The 20,695-nt window shown below is 50.8% G+C and overlaps 6 protein-coding genes across 6 annotated transcripts; 3 read left to right on the top strand and 3 right to left on the bottom strand.

The window, feature by feature from the left end:
* Nucleotides 1-625: 625 nt before the first annotated feature.
* Nucleotides 626-8,143, bottom strand: M437DRAFT_55444 (cell morphogenesis protein-like protein; the record flags this gene model as incomplete). Its single annotated transcript, XM_041022874.1, has 1 exon — nucleotides 626-8,143. One exon carries the CDS (start codon nucleotides 8,141-8,143, stop codon nucleotides 626-628), a length of 7,518 nt encoding a protein of 2,505 aa, XP_040877087.1.
* A 983-nt stretch (nucleotides 8,144-9,126) lies between these two features.
* M437DRAFT_68677 (cytochrome P450 reductase 1) lies at nucleotides 9,127-11,269 on the top strand (the record flags this gene model as incomplete). The annotated part of the gene is made up of 2 exons (XM_041025150.1): nucleotides 9,127-10,917; nucleotides 10,973-11,269. The coding sequence occupies 2 exons, from the start codon at nucleotides 9,127-9,129 to the stop codon at nucleotides 11,267-11,269; spliced, it is 2,088 nt and encodes a 695-aa protein (XP_040877086.1).
* Nucleotides 11,270-13,395: 2,126 nt separating this feature from the next.
* Nucleotides 13,396-14,733, top strand: M437DRAFT_55521 (RNA-binding domain-containing protein; the record flags this gene model as incomplete). The annotated part of the gene is made up of 4 exons (XM_041022891.1): nucleotides 13,396-14,024; nucleotides 14,081-14,171; nucleotides 14,224-14,405; nucleotides 14,460-14,733. 4 exons carry the CDS (start codon nucleotides 13,396-13,398, stop codon nucleotides 14,731-14,733), a joined length of 1,176 nt encoding a protein of 391 aa, XP_040877085.1.
* Nucleotides 14,734-15,773: 1,040 nt separating this feature from the next.
* On the bottom strand, nucleotides 15,774-17,505 carry M437DRAFT_55608 (uncharacterized protein; the record flags this gene model as incomplete). Its single annotated transcript, XM_041022903.1, has 8 exons — nucleotides 15,774-15,925; nucleotides 15,978-16,175; nucleotides 16,230-16,367; nucleotides 16,419-16,767; nucleotides 16,824-16,934; nucleotides 16,989-17,056; nucleotides 17,112-17,394; nucleotides 17,449-17,505. 8 exons carry the CDS (start codon nucleotides 17,503-17,505, stop codon nucleotides 15,774-15,776), a joined length of 1,356 nt encoding a protein of 451 aa, XP_040877084.1.
* Nucleotides 17,506-18,021: 516 nt separating this feature from the next.
* On the top strand, nucleotides 18,022-18,838 carry M437DRAFT_55357 (uncharacterized protein; the record flags this gene model as incomplete). Its single annotated transcript, XM_041022855.1, has 2 exons — nucleotides 18,022-18,614; nucleotides 18,670-18,838. 2 exons carry the CDS (start codon nucleotides 18,022-18,024, stop codon nucleotides 18,836-18,838), a joined length of 762 nt encoding a protein of 253 aa, XP_040877083.1.
* Nucleotides 18,839-19,315: 477 nt separating this feature from the next.
* Nucleotides 19,316-19,563, bottom strand: M437DRAFT_87237 (uncharacterized protein; the record flags this gene model as incomplete). The annotated part of the gene is made up of 2 exons (XM_041028603.1): nucleotides 19,316-19,489; nucleotides 19,543-19,563. The coding sequence occupies 2 exons, from the start codon at nucleotides 19,561-19,563 to the stop codon at nucleotides 19,316-19,318; spliced, it is 195 nt and encodes a 64-aa protein (XP_040877082.1).
* Between the last annotated feature and the right edge of the window lie 1,132 nt (nucleotides 19,564-20,695).

Below are 20,695 nucleotides of genomic sequence, written 5' to 3'. Positions count from 1 at the left end.
CCCCCCCCCCCCGAAAATCAATCAACCAGCTTCGCCTAGTATTACCTGCTTGCACACGATCAGTCAACACACCAGTATAGTAAGTTCCTTTTTGCTAAGTAAGGGTATCTAGATATACATGGAGACGCTAGACAAGTGATGGATCAACTGAGTAATCGAAAGCTTTTCGAACACCATTGTTCTGTAAACAACCGCGACAGTGTTTGCAATACTAGAAGGGCATCGAGTATGGTTCTTCTCTCTGCACTTGTAGTCATACTGCTGCTTGTGGTCCATCCCAATTGATTCATATCCTTCCCAAGATTGTCTACTAGCTCCGTATATAGTATTTGAAACAAATATTGGCGGCAATTTTGATGACGAGGCGCAGGCCTCCAGCGAACGGTCTACTCACAATGACTACATATATGAGAAGCGTCTGTCCTGCTCATTCATTGTAGATCCTCGATTGCTTCTTCCTATACGGCAAGGTATGCGGGCAGAGGTTCATGTCCGGAATTCCCACGTGATCTCTTAGCCGAATCGAGCTAGATCCAGACATATTTCTCGAGGTGTCTCACGTAGAAGCTAGATTGATGTTCTTTTGCAACAAATAAAGTCTTCATATTATCTAAACAACATATCTCTACAGCTCTGAGCTCTTTGGGTTACTCAACCAGACAGTTGGGACCCGTGGCACCTGCGGACTTAGGCGTACTAATCCTTTGACATCTCTTCGATCAGTTGTTCCTCCAGTGAGTCTTCTCATGCCAGATCGGAATCCAGCCCGTAATCCTACTGCAGAAGGAGCTCGAGAATTGCTACTGTGGACCGACAGAGCATCGTCGGATGTGGTCATGCGCGATATCGAGAGATCATCGTCAGAGAAAGGCTCATCGCCAGTATCTTCTTCAGATTGAAGATCGGTGATCACCCGAGGCATGTGGTGCACCGCAGCCATAGGCGAGGTTACCGACCTCGCATGAAGTGCGGGCCTGATCGCCCCTGCAGCAGGGTTGGAAGCAAATGCACCAGGGTTCATGACGACTGGTTCGCGAGCCAGAGCAAACCTTGTGTCTGAAAAGCCATTTTGAAAAGACGTTACCGAAGCGTTCCGTCTGAGCGACTTGTGCAGGATGGGAAGTGTTTGCTGTTCGTAGACATTCTCGCGGTTTTCGACTGACCCTCGAGATGCTTCTCTAGGGGTCACAGGTTTTCGATCGTCGAAGAAGTCATCCAGACTGTCGAGTTTCAACACTAATTCGCTCATGCTACCGTCAGCGCGTATCGAATCCGACATTGCTGTCGCCGAGCGTTGGTCGAAGTAGGATCCGTATTGATCTTCTGTCGTGAAAGCGACGTCGGGTGTACTGGTGATCTCTGCGCCGTCGGCGAGGGTCGTGTCCAGACAAGTGTAGTATACAGCCATGACGTTTTTCCTCGCCCTCTCGGCCTGAATGGCTGGCATTGGTATTGACCAGCCAGACTCCTCAGGTATGCCGTATAGACTCTTGGTGCTATCGTACTCTTTGCGTGTTGCACGCGTCGAGTGCGATCCTGCCATGCTCATACGCAGGTGCTTGTTATCAAGGGGTGTGCCGGTGACAGACATGATATTGTCCAGCACATCAAGAGCTTGTTGGCAGTAGCTGGTCTGCAGTAAACGCAGAAGGGGTGAGATTAGATCAGGGCCTTGGGAAACGATCTCCGGCCTCCTCATATCAATTTGTGGAATTAGAACACACAGCAGCTGCATTATCGTGACTCGGAACCATGGGGTTTGGTTGTTGAGCAAGCCAATCAGGAAGATCAAGCTCTGATACTCCATGGCGGGGAACCAGGCGGCTCTTGCTGCAGCGACGACTTGGGTCAAGAAGTCGTTCGCATTGCGATATCTTTGATTCGCAAACCCACTCAATGCGAGAGCCAGATCAGGTAGTTGCTGCGCTTCGGCCACGCCAGCAAGAGAGTCTGCCGACTCGAAGCATGTTTGTTCGTTGCTGTCATCTTCGAAGCAGTGCAGATAACGAGGCAGATTTGCAAGGAGTGTGAAGAGGAGACGATTGTCGCCACCAATCAGACTGCTGGAAGGTAGTTTGATCATTCTTCCGAGCATTTCCAGGGTGCGATCGAGACAGGCATTGGACCTCAACCCCTTGTAGACCAACGGCTGAAGACCCTCGAATTCTCCATCCCATTTGGCAGGTTTGTTCTCGTTGAAAAGCTTGATGACAGCAGGATCACTAAGATCGAGCTTGTCCAATAGTCGATCTAGCATTGAAAGACTCGCTTGGAACTCCTGCTCGAAGATGGTATCCAGACAAGCACTGGTGGTCCAGAATAATTGAGGGTACTGAATCAAGTCCTCGGGTTCAAGAGCGCCGATGATGGTCCTTAGCGTGATCAATATCTCTTGAGAGAAGGTCAAGCAGTCATTCTCGTCATCGGCAATGGTGTTTGTTAGACGAGCGAGCATGTCTGCCATCATCTGCCTATCAAGCGAGTCAATGATGCAGCGGAAGATCTGGAACGAGCGACATGCTACGTGACGCACTGCACAAGTCGTCGCCCAGACCAGACTCATCCTTGCCCAATCCCTGCGAATGTTGTCGCCAGTTCTGATATCGTCATACGAGAAGCTGAGTACCCGGACGACTTCCTCAATGACAAAAACCATGGGTTCAGGGACACCGTTAGAATTGCTGTTGAGTCCTTTGTTATCGGTCTCCTCATAAGACCACACAACCTTGGGATCGTGTTGCCTGATTGATTCGATCAAATCCTCTATGCCTTGTTTACTTGGTCCTGTGTGCTCTGGTCCAATCTGTGAAATTACAAGCTCGTGGATCATATGTACCAGCATCTCCCTTGCCTGATCTTGTACCAATGGCGTGTAGTGGTCCCATTGAACCACAACTACTTGTAGCAGGAGAGGTATCTTGTTCTTGGGGAGCTGTACGGGAGAAACTACAAGGTCGACAAGGAGCATTAATGCCAGCTGACCAAGGGACAACCCAGACTGTCGGTTTCCAATAGGTAATACTTGCGCGAGATCTGCAATATATGGTAGATTTGTCGGGTCTTGAGGTATTGACGGTGGTGGTCGCTTCTCGGCGATCATGGCTTTAGGAGTGATCTGCAGCAAGAGGAACTCAATCACCTTCAGACCAGCTGCTGTCGTGGAAAGGAAGACAACAATTTGTTTTGCATAGTCGACAAAGTTTTGTTCCCTGCGGTCTAGGCATATCGCAATAATGAAGTCTAGGACCACCTGTACGTTTCCTCCATATGGACCAGTAGCAAGAGCCTGCCAGAGTGCTTGTATCTCGTTATGTAAAACACTACTGCTTCGCGCCGTGATCTCAAAGAGATTCACCATCAACATGTATGAACTAGCGGTAGGTCCTCCACTCGGGAGTAATTGCAGCTCGACGGTCTGTATCCATGGCAGCATGGCTGCGACCATGTTGCGCTGATGATCGGGTACAAGACCTCCAAAGTATCTGGTAAACTCCGAGAAAACGTGGAACGCCATGTCTGCATGTTGCTTTGCTAGCCTGCGAGAAATTTCGAATTGTGCCAGTTTGTAGACTGCAGTCGTCTTGTCAGAAATACTGATATCCAGATCTTGTAGTTTAGAGTTTCTGCCTAGGCGTTCCTCTAAAGTTCTCAACAGACGGGCAGACTTCATGCGAATCTCGCTATTCTCGTTTCCAAGGGTGTACAAGGCGGCGCTCAAGATCTTCCAAAAAGGTATCTTGTCATCGACCGCGTCTGTCAAAACTTGGGTAGCAACAGTGAAGTAGCTGAAAAGGGCCTTCGGGTTCTTAGCATGATAGCACTCTTCGATCGAGTGAGACAAGAGGAAACTGTGCTCACTGTTGTGAGTTAACAGATTCTTAAGTGCCCGACGACCTGTTGCATGGGTCCTATCACTCGCTGAATCGAAGATGGCATCTATCCATTTGAGCATGCGACGAACATCAAACTGCATAGTAATCTGGCCGTCGGTGGAGACCATGACCGGTCCCGCACAGAGTGATGCCATAGCGCTGAGAGCTGCTGTTCGCAGGTCTTTCTTCTCGATCTCCAGCTTTGCTGTAACATTCCCACGATTGCGAGAATCCTGTTCTTGGTCCAAGATTGACTTCCTCATATGGTTTTCCTTCTGTCTTATTTGTGTCTGGTTTGGGGAAAACCCGCACCAGTCTTCCATCATGGAGAAAGCGGCTTTTCGTGCGTGGAACGGCATCCAACGTATGGGATCCTTGGTTTTGTGTATGCCTTCATACAACACCTCAACGAGCCCGCAGTAGTAGGTGCGTAATTTCTGGAAGTCCCACTGGTTTTGTACATCTTCGTCGTTGAGAAAAATGCGAAGATCCTTAGTGAAACTGACGAGATTTTGCAGTATCCATTCGTCATTGTAAACGTCGGTCTCCACCAGACAATGAGATGTGAGCTGGTAGAGATGGGTGAGCTCAGTACGCAGGGAGTCACTCCGCCTGCTTCGTCGAGGACTATTTAAAGATCGCTGGTGTAACATAAGCCATTGTCTAGCATCTTCGCTACAGATGGATACCGATGGTTGAAGGGCTTCTAGCAAGGGTCGAAAGAGATTGGTGTTAATCGCGCCCAGTCCATGGACAGCTGCCTCCCGAACTCCTGGGTGTATGGCAGACAAAAACGGAACGACTTTCGCGAACAATTCGTAAGCAGATCCAATCTTCTCTTGGTTGATTGAGGAGGCTTTGGAGCCTTTGCGCGAGTGCTGGAAGCTTTCTCTCGGGACGGGAGGTTGTTGCGAGCCACCAGTGTTAGTGAGGGTTGTACATGCAAAGATCAGGTGGAGCTTCCATTGTTCAATCGTGACCTCAGGAGGACTAAAGGCAGTTCTTCCTACCATGCGTTGTGAGAAAGCCGTCTCCAAAGCAGCATATGTGTTGGCTCTCGGTCCTTCGGCCAAGGTGCTGATAATCCTGTGAGCATGTGAGAGGCGCGCACAGACTATATCTCTGGTCAAGAGTACAGCTTGAGGACATATTTGCGAGCTGAGACGTATCAAATTGGGAAAAGCTTTCGACCAAAGAGCCAAGTCGTGGACAGTTTCGCTGCTGCAAAGTTCCACAAGAGTGTTGTTCATGTTGCTTTTCCTGAGGCCCTTCTGCAAACGACTGCGTTCGGCTAGTGAGAGTTTCTCGTCATTTACGTCGATGACTTGCTGTGAACTGCCTTCCAGAACGCTGATGATACGTGTGGAAGGCTGACCCAGAGCTGTATCAAACTTGGTGATGAGGCTGAGGACCCTGACGGCATACGCTCGAACGTGCCGCGACGGCGAGCACAGGAAGAACAGCCCATGCGATTCGATTTCATCTACATGAGCAAACACCCTTGAACGATTCAGGTCAGAAGGCATGCCACGAGCATACTCATCATCGTGAAGATCTGGTGATGCCATTTGAGGCTGTGATTTGAGTTCCTCAATCCATATCTCTAACAGTTCGACATAAAGGCGCAAAGTGCTTTCTATGTGGCCGTGTCCCAGGAGACTACCAGCAGAGACAGTGGCGTAGCGATCGTCGAAGTTGAATATAAAGCGGGCAAATCCGATCGTTACCAGTTGAGCATGCGATTGACGGGCGATAGATTTAAGAGATTGCGCGGATGATGAGGCGATGTGGTTTTGTACATGCGCGGTGCCTGTACATAGCAAATTGATAAGGTTCTTCAAAGGGATCTGAGGAGATAGGCATCGAGGAAGTGCTTGGACTGCGACGTGAAGGAGATCGTAGAAGTTCTGCCGAACTTCAGGTGAATTGAATAACTCGTCCCTCCGACTGAAACTGAAGGCATCCGCCATTGGTGTCTTAGGTATAGTCTGAGCAGAGAACTTCTCGTCAAGGACCTTCTGTCCGCCAAACGTCTCATCGCAGATAATGGTAATCTCACCCAGAATCTTACAGAACTTGACATATGACTCCTTTGCGACATCGCCAAAGTCAGCCGTCATGACGGGCTTGGACAACCGTTCAACCTTGGCCCCATTGACGGGAACTTGGGTTTGAGACAACGAGCGTCTGTGCGAATTGGGCGATCTTGAGAATGGATCGGTAAGAGCATCGCACTCGAAGCTGACAGGGAATGGCGGTTGATCACCTTTCTCTAAATCAGACATGATTGCAAGGAAAGCACGAATTGCAATCACCATCTTCTCGGGGTCGAGGTTCTCGATCCGACGATCCCTGCCAGTGATTATGACATCTGCGTTCATCAGAGGGAATATAATGGATCGGAAGCACAGGTCCTGATGCTTGAAACCAATAATGCGGATGAGCTGGATCAAAGGGTCGGCAATGGAGGGTTCGGTAGAGAGCAGTGACTTCTTGCCCGTCATAAAAACCATCCGGATTATATCGTCGAGTTTCTTGAATGTTGTAAGCTGGCCTTCAGAAGCTCTGTAGAGGTACACCCAAACCAGGCGGCACAATGCTTTGAGAGCATGGCCCCGAGTGGTGCGTTCCTTCAACTTCGGTTGTAGTTGGTGAAGGGCAGTCGGAAGCCACTGTTGCTGGAATACATCATTGGGCGACACGCAGATAGTCACAGCAAATATAGGAAATGCCTGCGCCCAATGCTTGGGTTTTGCGAGCAGCTGATTTAGTCTGATTTTGAGAATGTCCAAGACCTGCCTCCACTTGGGCGAGTTAAGTTCAGTGGTAGCCTTACTGGCGACCGGCAGCAGTAGATCTTCAAATAGCTGGCAATATGCATACTTGACCGGTTTACCATGTACGCCTGCGAAGAAGCCTGCCAGAAGATTAAGCAGGTCGCAGGACTTATCCCATGCGGTTTCGGGCTGCGTTTGTATTTTGAGCCAACGCATGCTATGCACAAGCAGAGCTGTATGATTCTCGAGATCTTTATCAGCATTACCTTTGATGGACAAGCGTCTCTGTGCGGCCTCCAGATCCGAGACGTATCGATCGGCAACCTTGTCAAAGCGCAAATTACCCATGACACCCAATAACTGGCCGAACATGTTCCATTGTGATTGTTTGAGAGCCGAATACGCGAGAGCCTCGGAGTCAAAGTTACGTAACTGGCCATAGATGACATCCTCAAGCCTCTCAGCAATGTCGTTGGTCAAGGCAGCCAACGTGCACTGGGATATGACTTGCGTGAGTACACGACAAAGGATATACACGGAAATTGCTGAGCGCCGTTCTCCTTGACGCAGATTCTGCTCGAGAGCAATAATGGTAGCAGGGTCGGTATGAGAAGGTAGCGAGGCAGAACTGCCATTTGTACTGACTTGAGACAGATCGGCACGACGAACAGTGGCAGAACCATTGGTCGATTGGGCACGAGCAGCCTGCAGCTGAGTATGGATCGGTGTCAACTCGTCACTCTTGGATTTGCGCCAGATCATGAGGGCATCAATCAGAGGCTTCGGGCGCGGGCGCACAATGTGGCCAAGAGCCTTTATCAGCTGGTCAAAGGCGTGGTCTGCGCCAGGGCCACAGATGGCTTCAACTCTAATCAAAGCATCGTCACGCTCAGAGACACAACGATTAATTTTGTCATTGGCCTCGCTGATGAACTCGTTCAACAAGTGGTGAAGGGCATATTCTCCGACAGTGGTGGGCTCTTGTTGGTGGTGTTGGCGTGATCGCGAGCGATGATGGCGGTGATTGTGGTGGTGATGATGATGTAGATGAGACTCATGTTCGCGCTTGATACGGCCGCTGTGCATGCGTTCGAGACGGCGTATTGGTACCTGGTCGGCAGGGGCATTTAACGTCGAGGATGAAGGGCTTTGGCGCAAAGTTGGGCCATCCTTTGGTGCTTGGGCGAGGATGATGCCTGGACTGATGGGGCTGGCACCTGTGGAGGAGACATGGCTCGGATTGCGCGAGTGCTGGTAGCCGTGGACAATGGACGTCTGGCGGTGGTGACCATAGGAAACGGAGTTCTTGCGCTCGACAGAGTCAGATTGGGCGGCAGGCGTGTGTGCACGCGAAGAGGGAGCGCGCGAGGCGGCACTGGGGGCTCTACCCCTGGTGGTTGAAGGGGGAGCAGAGGACGAGGCCGAAGTGTTTATGGCCTCCAAGCTCTCGCCCGGGTCGTGCAGCGAGGGCGAGGCATTTTGGGGAGTGTTCATTGCGCGTCTAGCTGCAGCGCCATGGGCGAGCCTGGTGCCGCTCCTGCGCAGGCGGTGGATCCGAGAAAACGAGACGGGGCACGGCGAGAGGGGCAGGCGACGGGTTGTATTTTTTCCAGACGAAGAGTTTGAGGGGTGCAGTCGTCGAGCAGACCTTGAATCTTTGCGAGCAGCACGCTCCTCGTACTGTAGGACCAAGATGACCCTAGAATGCACAGAGTGTGGGGTTTGCAGACAGCCACAGCCAGCAGCAGCAACCTCTCAAGCCCTCTCCCACCAGCCTGGCTCGCTGTGCACATGGCCATTTACTTGATACATACGACTACATTTGAACGCTGCACTCTTGTCGCTGACGGCCACTGTACTTGTACCGTGCCGGAACAGTTGGTGTTGGTTCTGAAGCTGTCTCATCACTGTGCCATATACCCACCGTGCACTCTTTATTGCCCACTCACATGTCTTGCTCTCTTGTCCAAGTGCCGATGTTACAATATGCGTGTGGAAACCTAGCCGGCACCGGCACAGCGTGGAGCCGAAGCAGAAGCGGCAGCAGCAGCAGAAACAGAAACAGAAACAGAAGCACGGAATTCGGCCGTTCGAAACACTCGTCCATTCCGGTTGCTGGCCGTCATCTGCATGATGCGGACATGAAAGACTGCTGAGCATAATAATCATGCCACTCATAATAATCCCGAGCCCCTTAGCCCACCCAACACTCTTGTACATTGGCCATCTCGCTAGACTGTCTAGTTTCTGAAGTCTGCCAGCTTTCCTTTTTGCCTTTTTCCATCGTAAGCTTGGTCTTGGTGTCCTTGTCCACTCTGCTGTCTTTGCCGGTCTTTTGGTCCGTTGCGCGGTCCTCTCGATAAGCCCGCCCCGCACCCGCTGCCAGTGGACACCTAGGTAACTTTACTCTTCGTCCTGCAAGTCTTCGCCTCTTCTCTCGTCCACGTCCAACTCTGCTCCGGCCACCTGTCGACAACATGGCCCAACTCGACACTCTCGACATTGTCGTCCTGGCTGCCCTCCTCCTGGGCACTATCGCCTACTTCACAAAGGGGACCTATTGGGCCGTCGCCAAAGACCCCTATGCCGGCTCTCTCGCAAACGGTGCTGCCGCCAAGGCTGGCAAGACTCGGGACATTCTTGAAAAGATGGATGAGACCGGCAAGAACTGTGTCATTTTCTATGGTTCGCAGACTGGCACTGCCGAAGACTATGCCTCGCGTCTGGCAAAAGAGGGCTCCTCTCGCTTCGGCTTGAAGACCATGACAGCCGATCTCGAGGAATACGACTTTGAGAACCTCGATTCCTTCCCCGAAGACAAGGTTGCCATGTTTGTCCTGGCCACCTACGGCGAGGGCGAGCCTACCGACAACGCTGTCGAGTTCTACGAGTTTATCAGCGGCGAGGAAGTTTCCTTCAGCCAGGGAGGCGGCATCTCCGAGAAGCCTCTGAGCAACTTCAAGTACGTCGCTTTCGGTCTCGGCAACAACACCTACGAGCACTACAACTCCATGGTTCGCAACGTTACCAAGTTCCTCGACAGGCTTGGTGCAAACAGAATCGGCACTGCTGGTGAAGGTGACGACGGTGCCGGCACTATGGAGGAGGACTTCCTGGCCTGGAAGGAGCCCATGTGGAAGGATCTAGCTGCATCCATGCATTTGCAGGAGCGTGAGGCTGTATACGAACCCGTCCTTGAAGTCACTGAAAAGCCAGACATGGACGCCGAGTCGGACGATGTTTATCTGGGAGAGCCTAACAAGAACCACCTGGAGGGCAAGCAAAAGGGCCCTTTCAATGCCCACAACCCCTACATCGCACCCATCGCCGAGTCCAAGGAACTTTTCACCGTCAAGGACAGAAATTGTCTGCACATGGAAATCGACATCAGCGGCTCCAATCTCTCTTACACCACCGGCGACCACATTGCCATTTGGCCTACCAACGCTGGAAAGGAGGTCGATCGTTTCTTGAACATCCTCGGCCTTGCTGAAAAGCGCCATATGGTCATTTCTGTCAAAGGTTTGGATGCCACAGCCAAGATTCCTTTCCCCTCTCCTACCACTTATGATGCTGTCGTCCGCTACCATATGGAAATCTGTGCCCCAATTTCGAGACAGTTCATTTCGACTCTTGCGCCCTTCTCGCCCAATGACAACATTAAGGCCGAAATGACCAAGATGGGCAATGACAGGGATTATTTCCATGAGCAGGTCGCTGCTCGTAACTACAACCTCGCCCAGCTTCTTGAGTTCCTGTCTCAAGGCCAGACATGGGATAAGGTACCTTTTACCATCTTCATTGAAGGCCTCCACAAGATCCAACCCCGCTACTACTCCATTTCCTCGTCTTCCTTGGTCCAAAAGAACAAGATTTCTATTACTGCCGTTGTCGAGTCTGTTGAAATTCCAGGAGCATCACACGTGCTTAAGGGTGTCACTACCAATTACTTGCTAGCTCTCAAGCAGAAGCAACACGGTGACCCTAACCCTGACCCCCATGGACTGAACTACGCCATTACTGGTCCCAGAAACAAATACGACGGCATTCATGTGCCTGTCCACGTCCGTCACTCCAACTTCAAGCTTCCTTCAGACCCGTCTAAGCCCATCATCATGATCGGTCCAGGTACTGGTGTTGCGCCATTCCGTGGTTTTGTCCAAGAGCGCGCCAAGCAGGCACGCGATGGTGAGACAGTCGGTAAAACCATGCTGTTCTTTGGTTGCCGAAAGAAGTCAGAGGACTTCATTTATGCGGATGAGTGGGAGGTATGTTAAAGTGACCTCCGTGAGGAAATTGCAGAAATAACTGACGGTTACACAGGCGTACAAGAACGATATGGGTGACAGCTTTGAGATGTTGACCGCCTTCTCTCGTGAAGGCGCTCAAAAAGTTTACGTGCAGCACCTTCTCAAGCAGCGCGCCGCCGAAATCGACAGACTTCTGCAGCAAAAGGCTTACTTCTATGTCTGCGGCGATGCAGCGAACATGGCACGTGAGGTGAACACTGTTCTGGGCCAAATCATTGCCGAACAAAGAGGGATTTCAGAATCCAAGGCAGAGGACATTGTCAAGGCCATGCGCAACAGCAACGCCTACCAAGAAGACGTGTGGTCATGAGGGAAAACGCGGATGTTTTCCATTCTGTTCCATTGAATTGTTTTTACGCGTCACTTTTGCATGATCAAGCGATGGTCGGTTTGGATAAGTTGATAGAATACACCTGTGTCATAATCTTCATCCTCAACAGAATAATTGTGATGTATCAAAAGAGGCCGTGACAGGTGCGCGGCTTATGCAGATGCAACTCCCCGGAATGCAGAGTCTTCCCGCTAACCCGGTTGTCCTGTCGCAACTGAGGTCATGATTGCTGTAACAAAGAGGAGATGTGGTTGATTCGCTCGTATCTGTCACCCAGGTCCAGGTTCATCAAGACTCCGGTGGACAACAGCCGACGCGCAATGACCTCCTGACGTCGGCTGCTCCTGTGGACTCCCTGAGCCCTCAGAGTGCATCGCCATTCCAACCATGCTGTTCGTCAGAATATTCCGTGCCTCTTGCAAGACTTGTTATGCAACAGCGGGCTTCCGGCAGTGGATCCCGCTTCGAATTCGAGACAAACGGGCCCCTCTTGGTGCGACCTGAAGCCGTGACACCACGGCTCCAAATCGACTGTCTAACTGCTTTAGCCTGCGGGTTTGCACAGATATTTGCAGGATCAGTCTCTTGCCATAAGCCGACCATCGTATCAGCTGTCCACAAAAATGATGCCGAACGACAAACAGATGCGAGATGCTGAGTCCAGCATGGTTTATCCTCCCTTGCCTGTGTCTCATTGTCGACTGTTGTTCAATGGGCCTGTATGGACGTGATTTAGGACTGCTGCATGACAGTGAAGTATCTGCCTGCCCACAGCGCAGTTGCTTTGCACACTATCATATTAGAATTCGTGAAGACGGCAAGCAGCAAAGGATCAGACTGTGAGTAAAGACGGTCACCCTAAATTGTCAAGGAGGACGAGTCCGTAAAGCTGCCCCTGTCCGCGGACCTGCGCATACTGCAATCGAGCAGTAGAGCTTTGGCATGCAGTGTGGTTGGTGCAGGTTGTGTAGCCGGAAGATTTCAAGGTGGTTCGCAGCAGCATCCACACATTCGGTTCGGCTTGCATATCCAAAACATTGCTCGTCCTCAAGGCTCATCTTGGTCATCCAGACATCAGATAAAAAAGAGCAAACCTTCCCGCCGTACCTGCATTCGAGTTTCTTTGGACGACATTGACTTGAACCCATGCGCGGCGCACCTTTGCATTGCTATCTTGGATTCTGACATACATTTTTTCGCCATCTCTCTCTTTTCTTTTTGGCTTGCGTCAGTCATCGCTCTGATATTCCTCACCTACGCATCGAATATTAGATTGGTTGTTGTACATGCTAATCCGTCGGTGCTGCTCTTACGCATACCTTCCTCTCTCGATTCAGTACGTAACGACATCTATGCTCCTTCTTCTACGTGCGCCACCCCACCGAAGCACATGCAAATCTGAGCGGCTCCTGCCTCAACCACGGCCATACACACACAGCCTGAAGGAAAGAACGAGCCAAAGATTGCCACACCCAATCCGGTGCGCACTGCACTTTTTCCATCTCTTCCTCCTCTTCCTCAACCTCTTTCTCGTCTTACCATCACACTCTTCCTCCCCAGTCTTCTTGACAATCATCATCTCCCATCTTCTTCATCTCTTGTATTCTGTCCGCCGCGGCGCTACATTGATAGCATAGCTTCTGTGCTCATCAACCTTTTTGTCCGATAGATACAACGCATTACACCTTGTTATCAACCCCTTCGGCTCGAAGCACTCGTCCATCAGTCTGTCTTCGGTCTACTCAAGTAAGTCATCAAGCACACCTCATTCGTTGCAACCTCTAACTCAAGTTTCGTTCAGCACGTCAAGCATGGCCGATACTCAAAGTCAGCGTGGCAACAACTACACCCGCGGCGGTCAGCGTGGTTCAGGCTATGGCCAAGCCTTGATTCGCAACAGCAACACCAGCTACCACAGCGGTTACGGTACTCAACAAGGCCACACTGCTGCCAACATGGCGGCACTGACTCATGGTCTTCAAGGCATGAACCTCCACGATGCGACCTACTCGAACCAGTCTAAGGCCGCCGTCATGGCTGCCACTGGCCACCAATTCAACGGCCTGCCTATGCCCGCTGCTCTCTGGGGTGCGACCAATCATCTCATGTTCTCCGGAGGTCACTCTTACCCTGCTGCAGTCCATCAGCACAACCCTGGCCTCTATACTCCCATGGCTGCTCAGTACATCCCTCACGGCTATCATCAGCAGCAGCATGACAACAGCCCCATGTCGCAGACTTGGACACCCAGCCACACAACTGGCGACGTCCCAACCCTCATCACTCCACGCCGGGACTCCATCTCATCGAACGAGAACGACGCTCCTGGCACTCCGTCATACGCTGGCTATCCCACCTATCATTCGGTCCCTGGAGTTGCAATCGTCAATCGTTCTCCAACTGGCATGTACACGCAGAGCTCCCCTTCTCCTACTCAGGTCCTCGCTCCCTATGGCATGCCTTTGTCGAAGATGGCTGAGCACCGCAGCATCTCTCCAAGCCTTCACATGCTTGTAAACAAGGAGCCACCCATCCCTCAGGCAATTCCAGCCCCCAGCTCTCCCTTGAAACCCCTTGACAGAGCTCTGGAGAACATTCGCGGTGAGACAAATGTCTACATCCGTGGCCTCCATCCCGAGACAACCGATGAGATGCTTGAAGGCTGGGGCAAGCGCTTCGGAGACATTCGCAGCTCCAAGTCGATCATTGATCACTCCACGGGCCTTTGCAAGGGGTAAGTCTGACAAGTCACTCATCTTGGCTAGACTGTGCTAACATTGGTTCTTATAGCTTTGGCTTCGTCAAGTACCACAATTACGAGGACGCCGAGAACTGTATCCGCGGCTTTCATTACCTGGGCTATGAAGTTAGCTTTGCCAGAGTATGTTCCTCATTGACCAATCCGCCATGACATCCGTTGACCATTGATCCAGGAATCTTTCTACTCTAAACTCAAGACGTTCGCTGATGAGGGTAACACCAACCTCTACGTTTCCAATCTGCCCAAGTCTTTGAATGAGCACGAGCTTGCATCTGTGTTCACACCTCACAAAGTCTGCTCGGCCAGAATCCTTCGCGACAAGAATGGTACTTGTCGTGGAGTCGGCTTTGCTCGGTGAGTTGTTCTGCTGCCCCATCAACCTTGACTTCAATCTGACAACCTTTCCAGTTTCGAGTCCAGAACGGTCTGCGAGGAAGTCATCAAGAAGTTCAACAACTACAAAGTCAACGTCGCAGGTGAAGAGTACACGATTCAGATCCGCTTTGCCGACACTCAGGAGCAGAAGCAGCTCAAGCAGCAGACAGCCGCCGCTCGCCAATTCCGCTCTGCCGAGTACGAGTATGCTACCCAGGCTCACAAGGCTGGTTACTCCTCCAGCCGTGGCTCATACGCCTCCAACAACGAGTTTGAGACGTACATGACAACCAGGTCAGCTTCTTGACAAGACTCATCGTCAGTGTCAGCTAACACGTTTGCTACAGTGTGCCTATCCAGAACCAGCGCTGGTCTCAGTCCGCCCTTCGCAACATGTCAGGCCGCGCTCCTCTTGCTGCTTTGCCCTCCGGCAACAACATCCAGTACCCTGTCGCCCAGACCAACGGAGGCGCCAACTCGGAGAACCAGCCTCCTGCTCGCACCGACCTTGCTGACACCAAGTCCGCCACCAACTCCTCGCCAGCAATCGCTCGCGGCGACCAGACTGCCGTTGAGTCGACCACTTCGGATGACCAGATCTCTTGATTGGTTGCTTTACATACCATCATCGACGACTGATGGTTCAATGAATGCTTCCTTGCCGTGAAGGAATGCGGGTTTCACAGCACAACTTGTCACTTTCTTATCTTGCAGCATGTTCCGACACGACACAGATACACAGCATCTCTTCTCCACGCTCATGACGTCTTGCTAGTCTATCATCCATGGCTCACCCGCCACGCTCAGCATTTCCTTTGCCTTGTATTCGCAGCGCCACTCAGGCAGTATGACATACTGCACACACACACAGCTTCCGATCCAGTGTTTGCCGGTGCTACATTGCCTTTCGATCGACCATTGCCATTGCTGTTCTGTTTCCTTTTGTCTTTGCTGTCTTTTTCAGTTTTTTCTTTTTCAGCTGTCATAAGTAATGAATGAGATGCTTCGTTGCACGAGATATGAATCAATGCACAATATCTGCTAGGAGGACGAGATTGACCGACGAGCTTGCTTGTAACGAGTATGGGATATTATGGCTGGAGTCTAAAAGTAGATAATCACAATGCAATCAATTGTCAGCATATCTTTCCTACATCATCGTGTCATGGTACCATTTATGTCAAAGGCACTCTTCAACTTGTGCGAGAGGGTTTTCGTAGTCACCATACAAGTCACCACAGTGTCAAGACACCACTTTACGAGAAGTCGGACAGTCTGTGACGATGGCAAGTCAAGATACAGTGCTGCTGGCCGGAGCCTATTGTGCTACAAACTGGATCAATGTACTCATTTCTTGGAGAAGAAAGACATTATGTTTCCTTGACCCTTTGGAGCAGCCTTCTTGGTCTTTGCGGTGGTGGGCGCGACCGATACCTTTGCCTTCTTGGGCGCAGGCTCTTCTTCTGAGAAGGACTCCCAAGCGGCTTCTTCTCGCGTCACTACATTCTTGGTCAGCGCAAGATCATTTTGGCTCCGGAGTCTGATACATACCAAGATAGCCCTCTTCGTCCTGGACCGTCTTCTTCTTCATCACTCTTCTCTTGCCCCTGCGGCGACCATCGGATACGGTGACAGTTTCTTCAGGTTCTTCTTTCGTCTGTGCTTCTGGCTTGGAATCAGGTTCGTCCTCCGCACTTTCTGGGGCTTCTGCTGGAGCAGCCTTGGTCGGTGCATCGGTCATTGGTTCGTCTAGATCATGTTAGCCAGTCTTGTAGCACACAAGTACGGGGCGAAATATCTTACCCTCCATGTCCATCATACGGCGAAGTTCATCCTCTCTTTCTTTCTTTGATTTACCTCCAGCCTCGGTAATTGCGCCTTCATCGAGCATAGCAGCGTCTTCATCGTCAGCCTCTTCATCGGACAACTCGTGCATGGCTTCTAGGATATCTGTCAGCTCTTATAACAACCTTCAGTCATCACAGTACTGACCATCCTCCTTCGCGGCCGAATCTAGACCAGGTGAAGGTTCGGCGGAGCTCTCAGTCGCCTGGCTTAGAGTCTTCGGCTTGGCTTTAGCGAATGCTTTGAACAAGCTCGATCCTTCACGTTTGAGAGGTGCAGTCTTCGTAGCAGCAGATTTGGCAGAAGCTTGAGTCGATGCCTGTGATGAATCGGGAGTAGATTTGGCCGAATTTGTAGTGTCCTTCGAGACGTCTTTCTTGGCGGCAGGTCTGCTGGAAGAAAACATGGACTTGGCTGCCTTTGTGTCGGTATTCGAAAGTGTGGCCTTTTGTGCCGGGGGTTGTTTCTGGTGATGCTGATTGCGCATAGAGCGACGCTGGACAGGATTGTATCAGTGGCCCGGTGCTTTGAATGATCGAGTGAGATATTCACCTTTACTTGAGGGTTCTGAATGACACCATATTGCTTGTACGTTTCGAGCAGGTCTTCATTGATCGCTGCAGCCATGATGGCTCGATTGCAGTCGGTCAAGATATGCAGGTCCTGCCTGAGATTAGCGGCTGGCCTGCGATGGAAAGAGATCTGAGTTTATGATACATTGATCTTGCTGGGCTGAATGCTGTAGACGTGTATTGACAAGACGTGGTCGAAAGTAGATCTGGCGCCTGTATGGACGTCAGAGAATATGTCTACGGCCGCAGCTGGACTAAGCAGACTAACTTTCAAGATTGTCCTCGCCTACCAGAAGCAACGATGTAGCTTGGTAAGCGGTGGGGCTTTGATGAGCAGGACTGGTGTGTAGAGTCTTGTCTGATGCATCTTGGCTCTCGAGGGTATCGTTTTCGGCTTGTTGTGGTCGAAGAGATTGAGTTCCGGTGATGAGATATGTGGCGTGTAACGAATTGGGCTGCTTGTTGTTCTGGGAGCGATGGAAGTCGTAGAGCATCTGTTTGGCAAGGTTGCTGTGGACTCGAAGTGCTCGACTCAAGGTGCGGTAGCTGACCTGTTCCTCTGGGGTTAGAAAGCAGTCGTAGACAAGCAGGGTAGCTCGACTTACAGTCTGTCCATCGTTCAGCACGTTGGCCGAAAGGTATCCGATGTAATCATTGGCCATCGTGTCGCATGTACTTCTGTTGGACTACGTCAAAGAGCGAGCTCATGGCACTCGTCAGGGTTGACGCGACGCGTAAAGTGGCTTGGCAGTGCCTTCTTCCTCTAGCCTCCCTTCCTCCTTCTTCAACCTCAGTCTTTGATGTCGCATAATCTGAGTCAAAGCTATAATGTGTCTGAACATCGCCTTTGACAAGTCTCATGCCTACTTGTCTCTCGGCATGACCTGGCGCATCTTGTGTCTCGAGACCGCATACTTGTCTTTGCTGCGACACGCTATGTACCACTGGCCTACTTTCGCGACCAACGTCTTTAATATCTAGGCGTGCTTGATGTGCTTTCAAGACTACATGCTGTCATGCGTCTCTCCAGCCTTCTGCCTGTGCTCGAGACATGGACTAGGACATGACAAAAAGTATGAGACTTCGCCATTGAATAAGTTTCTGTGTCTTTCGGTATATATTCTCGCAGTATCCATCAAGGAGCTGCACATCTTACAGCATATCACCACAACAAAACCATGATAGCCACATTCTCCGACTTCCTTACTGTCCTCGACCAGATGGCCTTGGTGCCTGCCGAGTTGCAAGCCAGCCTAGACTCGTCTGCTCTAACTCCGAGTCAGGCCGAAGTGCTGCGTCAGATCGCAACTCATTTCCTTGAACCAGAAGGTCTGCCCCAATCTGGGTCTTCTGTTCGACCAGTACCAGCATCGCTTGATCCCTGGAGAACTTTTCATCGCTGCAACCACCTCGTGCTCGATCCCGTGTACCATAAGATTCTAATCTCGGGCCCGCAACATTTTGTCGATTCTTATCGAGATGCGACAGTCTACGACGGCGTTATGTTAGCATCCAGAGCTGCAGAGCATCAGTCTGTGAAACGACTACGCGAGCTCTTGATTTCGCTAGCGTTATTCGACATTGGCAGAGATCGCTTCTCACGTTTCTCTGGGAATAAATTGTCAGATCGTATGAAGGACGAACTTCAGTCGCTATTTCCTGAGGGAGATGTGATCGAGCAGTACAAGGCAGGCAAAAATCTGACCCACCTCTGCGAAAAGTTTGGCCTGGGTTGCGTATTGTACCTGGCCAACCTCCTCTCCAAGGACTTGTAAGTTGTTGAGTTCGGTATGCTGTGTGACTGAGCCAGCTGACAGATGACACAGCTTGTGCAAGAAATTTACTGCCAGTGGACGATACCACGATGGCGCCATCGATCACCTCAACACATTACACTTACAACAGGTAGCCAGAGAGAGCGGAGCCAACGACTTCGTCGAGAAGGCTAAGGCTCTGTCGTTGATGTACCTGAAGATGAGGACGAGCCAGTGTTGAGGGTTCATGAGAGTACCGCTTGAAGTGCAGTGTGAGCATCCCATCCTGCGCATACAAATTACACGGTCCACGGAGTTTATTAAACAGGTACAGGGGGCGTTTTGGTCTATCGGTATGGAGTGGAGAATGCAAACAAACGTAGTTTGAACTTGGATTATTGTCATTAGGGGTATAAAACTTTCAACTCTCTGAAGTAATGGGTATCAATGCGTCCCCTGGTCGTAACTGGAGTGATTCGTGTCGCTCTTGTGGTGTATCCATGAATGATCGTGAATGCCGAGAAAGGTATGATGGAATCAGAAGAGTGCGGGAGCGAGCGATGTGCCGCTGAGCTGTATGAAAAGTAGCGGGAGAGTGCCATGATGTTCCGAGATTGATCGACTGAAGAGTGGGCGTCGTGTTCGTTGCTGGTACCGTGTCGATGTCAGGAAAGATCTTGGTTGACTCTCGAACTGCTTTCGTGCTCGCTCCCGCTCACTAGACCGCACTAGTCGTTCTGCGGCGACCGCCTCCACCTCTACCGCAGGTGAGGCAAGAGATGATGATGTCGAAGACGGCGACGACTCCGTTGATGATGGCCTTGAGGATGGCACCGATTCCATTAACGACAGCCATCAAGGCAGCGCCGATAGCGCGGAACACCGAGGTAATCTGAGGTTCAATTAGTTAACTGCCATGATCAACATTGGAGCGCGACGACTTACACAAGATACGACGGCACCCATTGTGTTGTATGTGAGCTTGTGCTGTGTATGTGGATTGTCGGCCAAAGGTAGGCTGAAAAGGACGAGTTGAGTGTGATGTGTTTGTTTTGTTGCAGGTAAGCGAGGAATGTGAGAAGGAGTTGATGATAGATTTAGTGAAATGTGAAACTGCAGGAGCACTTATATCTTCAAGCTGCACGCTCGGTGTGACCATGATATCACACACCTTCTTTCCATGCTAATATCAGAAAGCAGGAAATAATCTCAGCTGCCCAGCGACCAAGGCATCCGATGATATGGATGGCAGGGGATATCCTCAGGCCTGTTCTCGATCTGGCAATAATCTACACGATGCCAGTCTGACCCTTACCTCATAAATCTAACGCGCCATGCAGACTTTGCGGTCTTAGACTCAATGCGGCTCTAAAGGTGCAACAACAAGCGGCTGTCGACATCAGTCCGTTTGAAGGGGGATACAAAAGCAGGGACAGAGGCTCAAAACTTGGAAGATCTACAGTATTTTTGACAGGTGCTAGCGGAAATTAGACGCACCGCCACCTGAACTATGTCATAATCAGCCACTGCACGACGTCCAGCCACTGTCGTCTTGCATGGCTTGTGGCTCCTCTTTTTTGCTGTATAGGTCATAGGCAGAGTCATTTGCACATCTATTGCATCAACTACGGTACCGCTTACTATCATGGTGACGGACGCGTGGCCATGGTCTCGTATATCCCTGCAGAATGTCGTTCGTGAATCGTGAGTATGGGTAGAGCAGTGACGCGCTGCCAAGTCTATCACCGATGACCAACATCTCCTCTAAGAGATTTGACAGAAGACGATATGGTGTGATCATGATGTACAAACAGTTCGAGTTCTTCTTGCTCTGCTTGAGAGGTGATGAAATCGTCCACCTTTTGTTGGATTCAGCTTCGATCGCCTATCACGCACGTTCAGATGTTTGATTTTTGCTCGTTTGCCAATCCAGCCATAGTCGACGTCTGGTGAAAGGAAGAAGAAACAAATTGGCGCCTGACTCCTTCCACGACACAACAGCCGCCTGATATACGGTTACATGAGCAAAGATAACAAGGCCGAACTGGTCATACAAATGATTGCCTTGTAGAAACACCTTACTCCTTAAGATGTAGAA

Source organism: Aureobasidium melanogenum (assembly GCF_000721775.1).
Source record: "Aureobasidium melanogenum CBS 110374 unplaced genomic scaffold scaffold_22, whole genome shotgun sequence".
In the NCBI taxonomy this organism is placed as follows: Eukaryota; Fungi; Ascomycota; class Dothideomycetes; order Dothideales; family Saccotheciaceae; genus Aureobasidium; species Aureobasidium melanogenum.
Note: the sequence above shows the minus strand (reverse complement) of the source record. Positions and strands in the feature narration are given on the sequence as shown.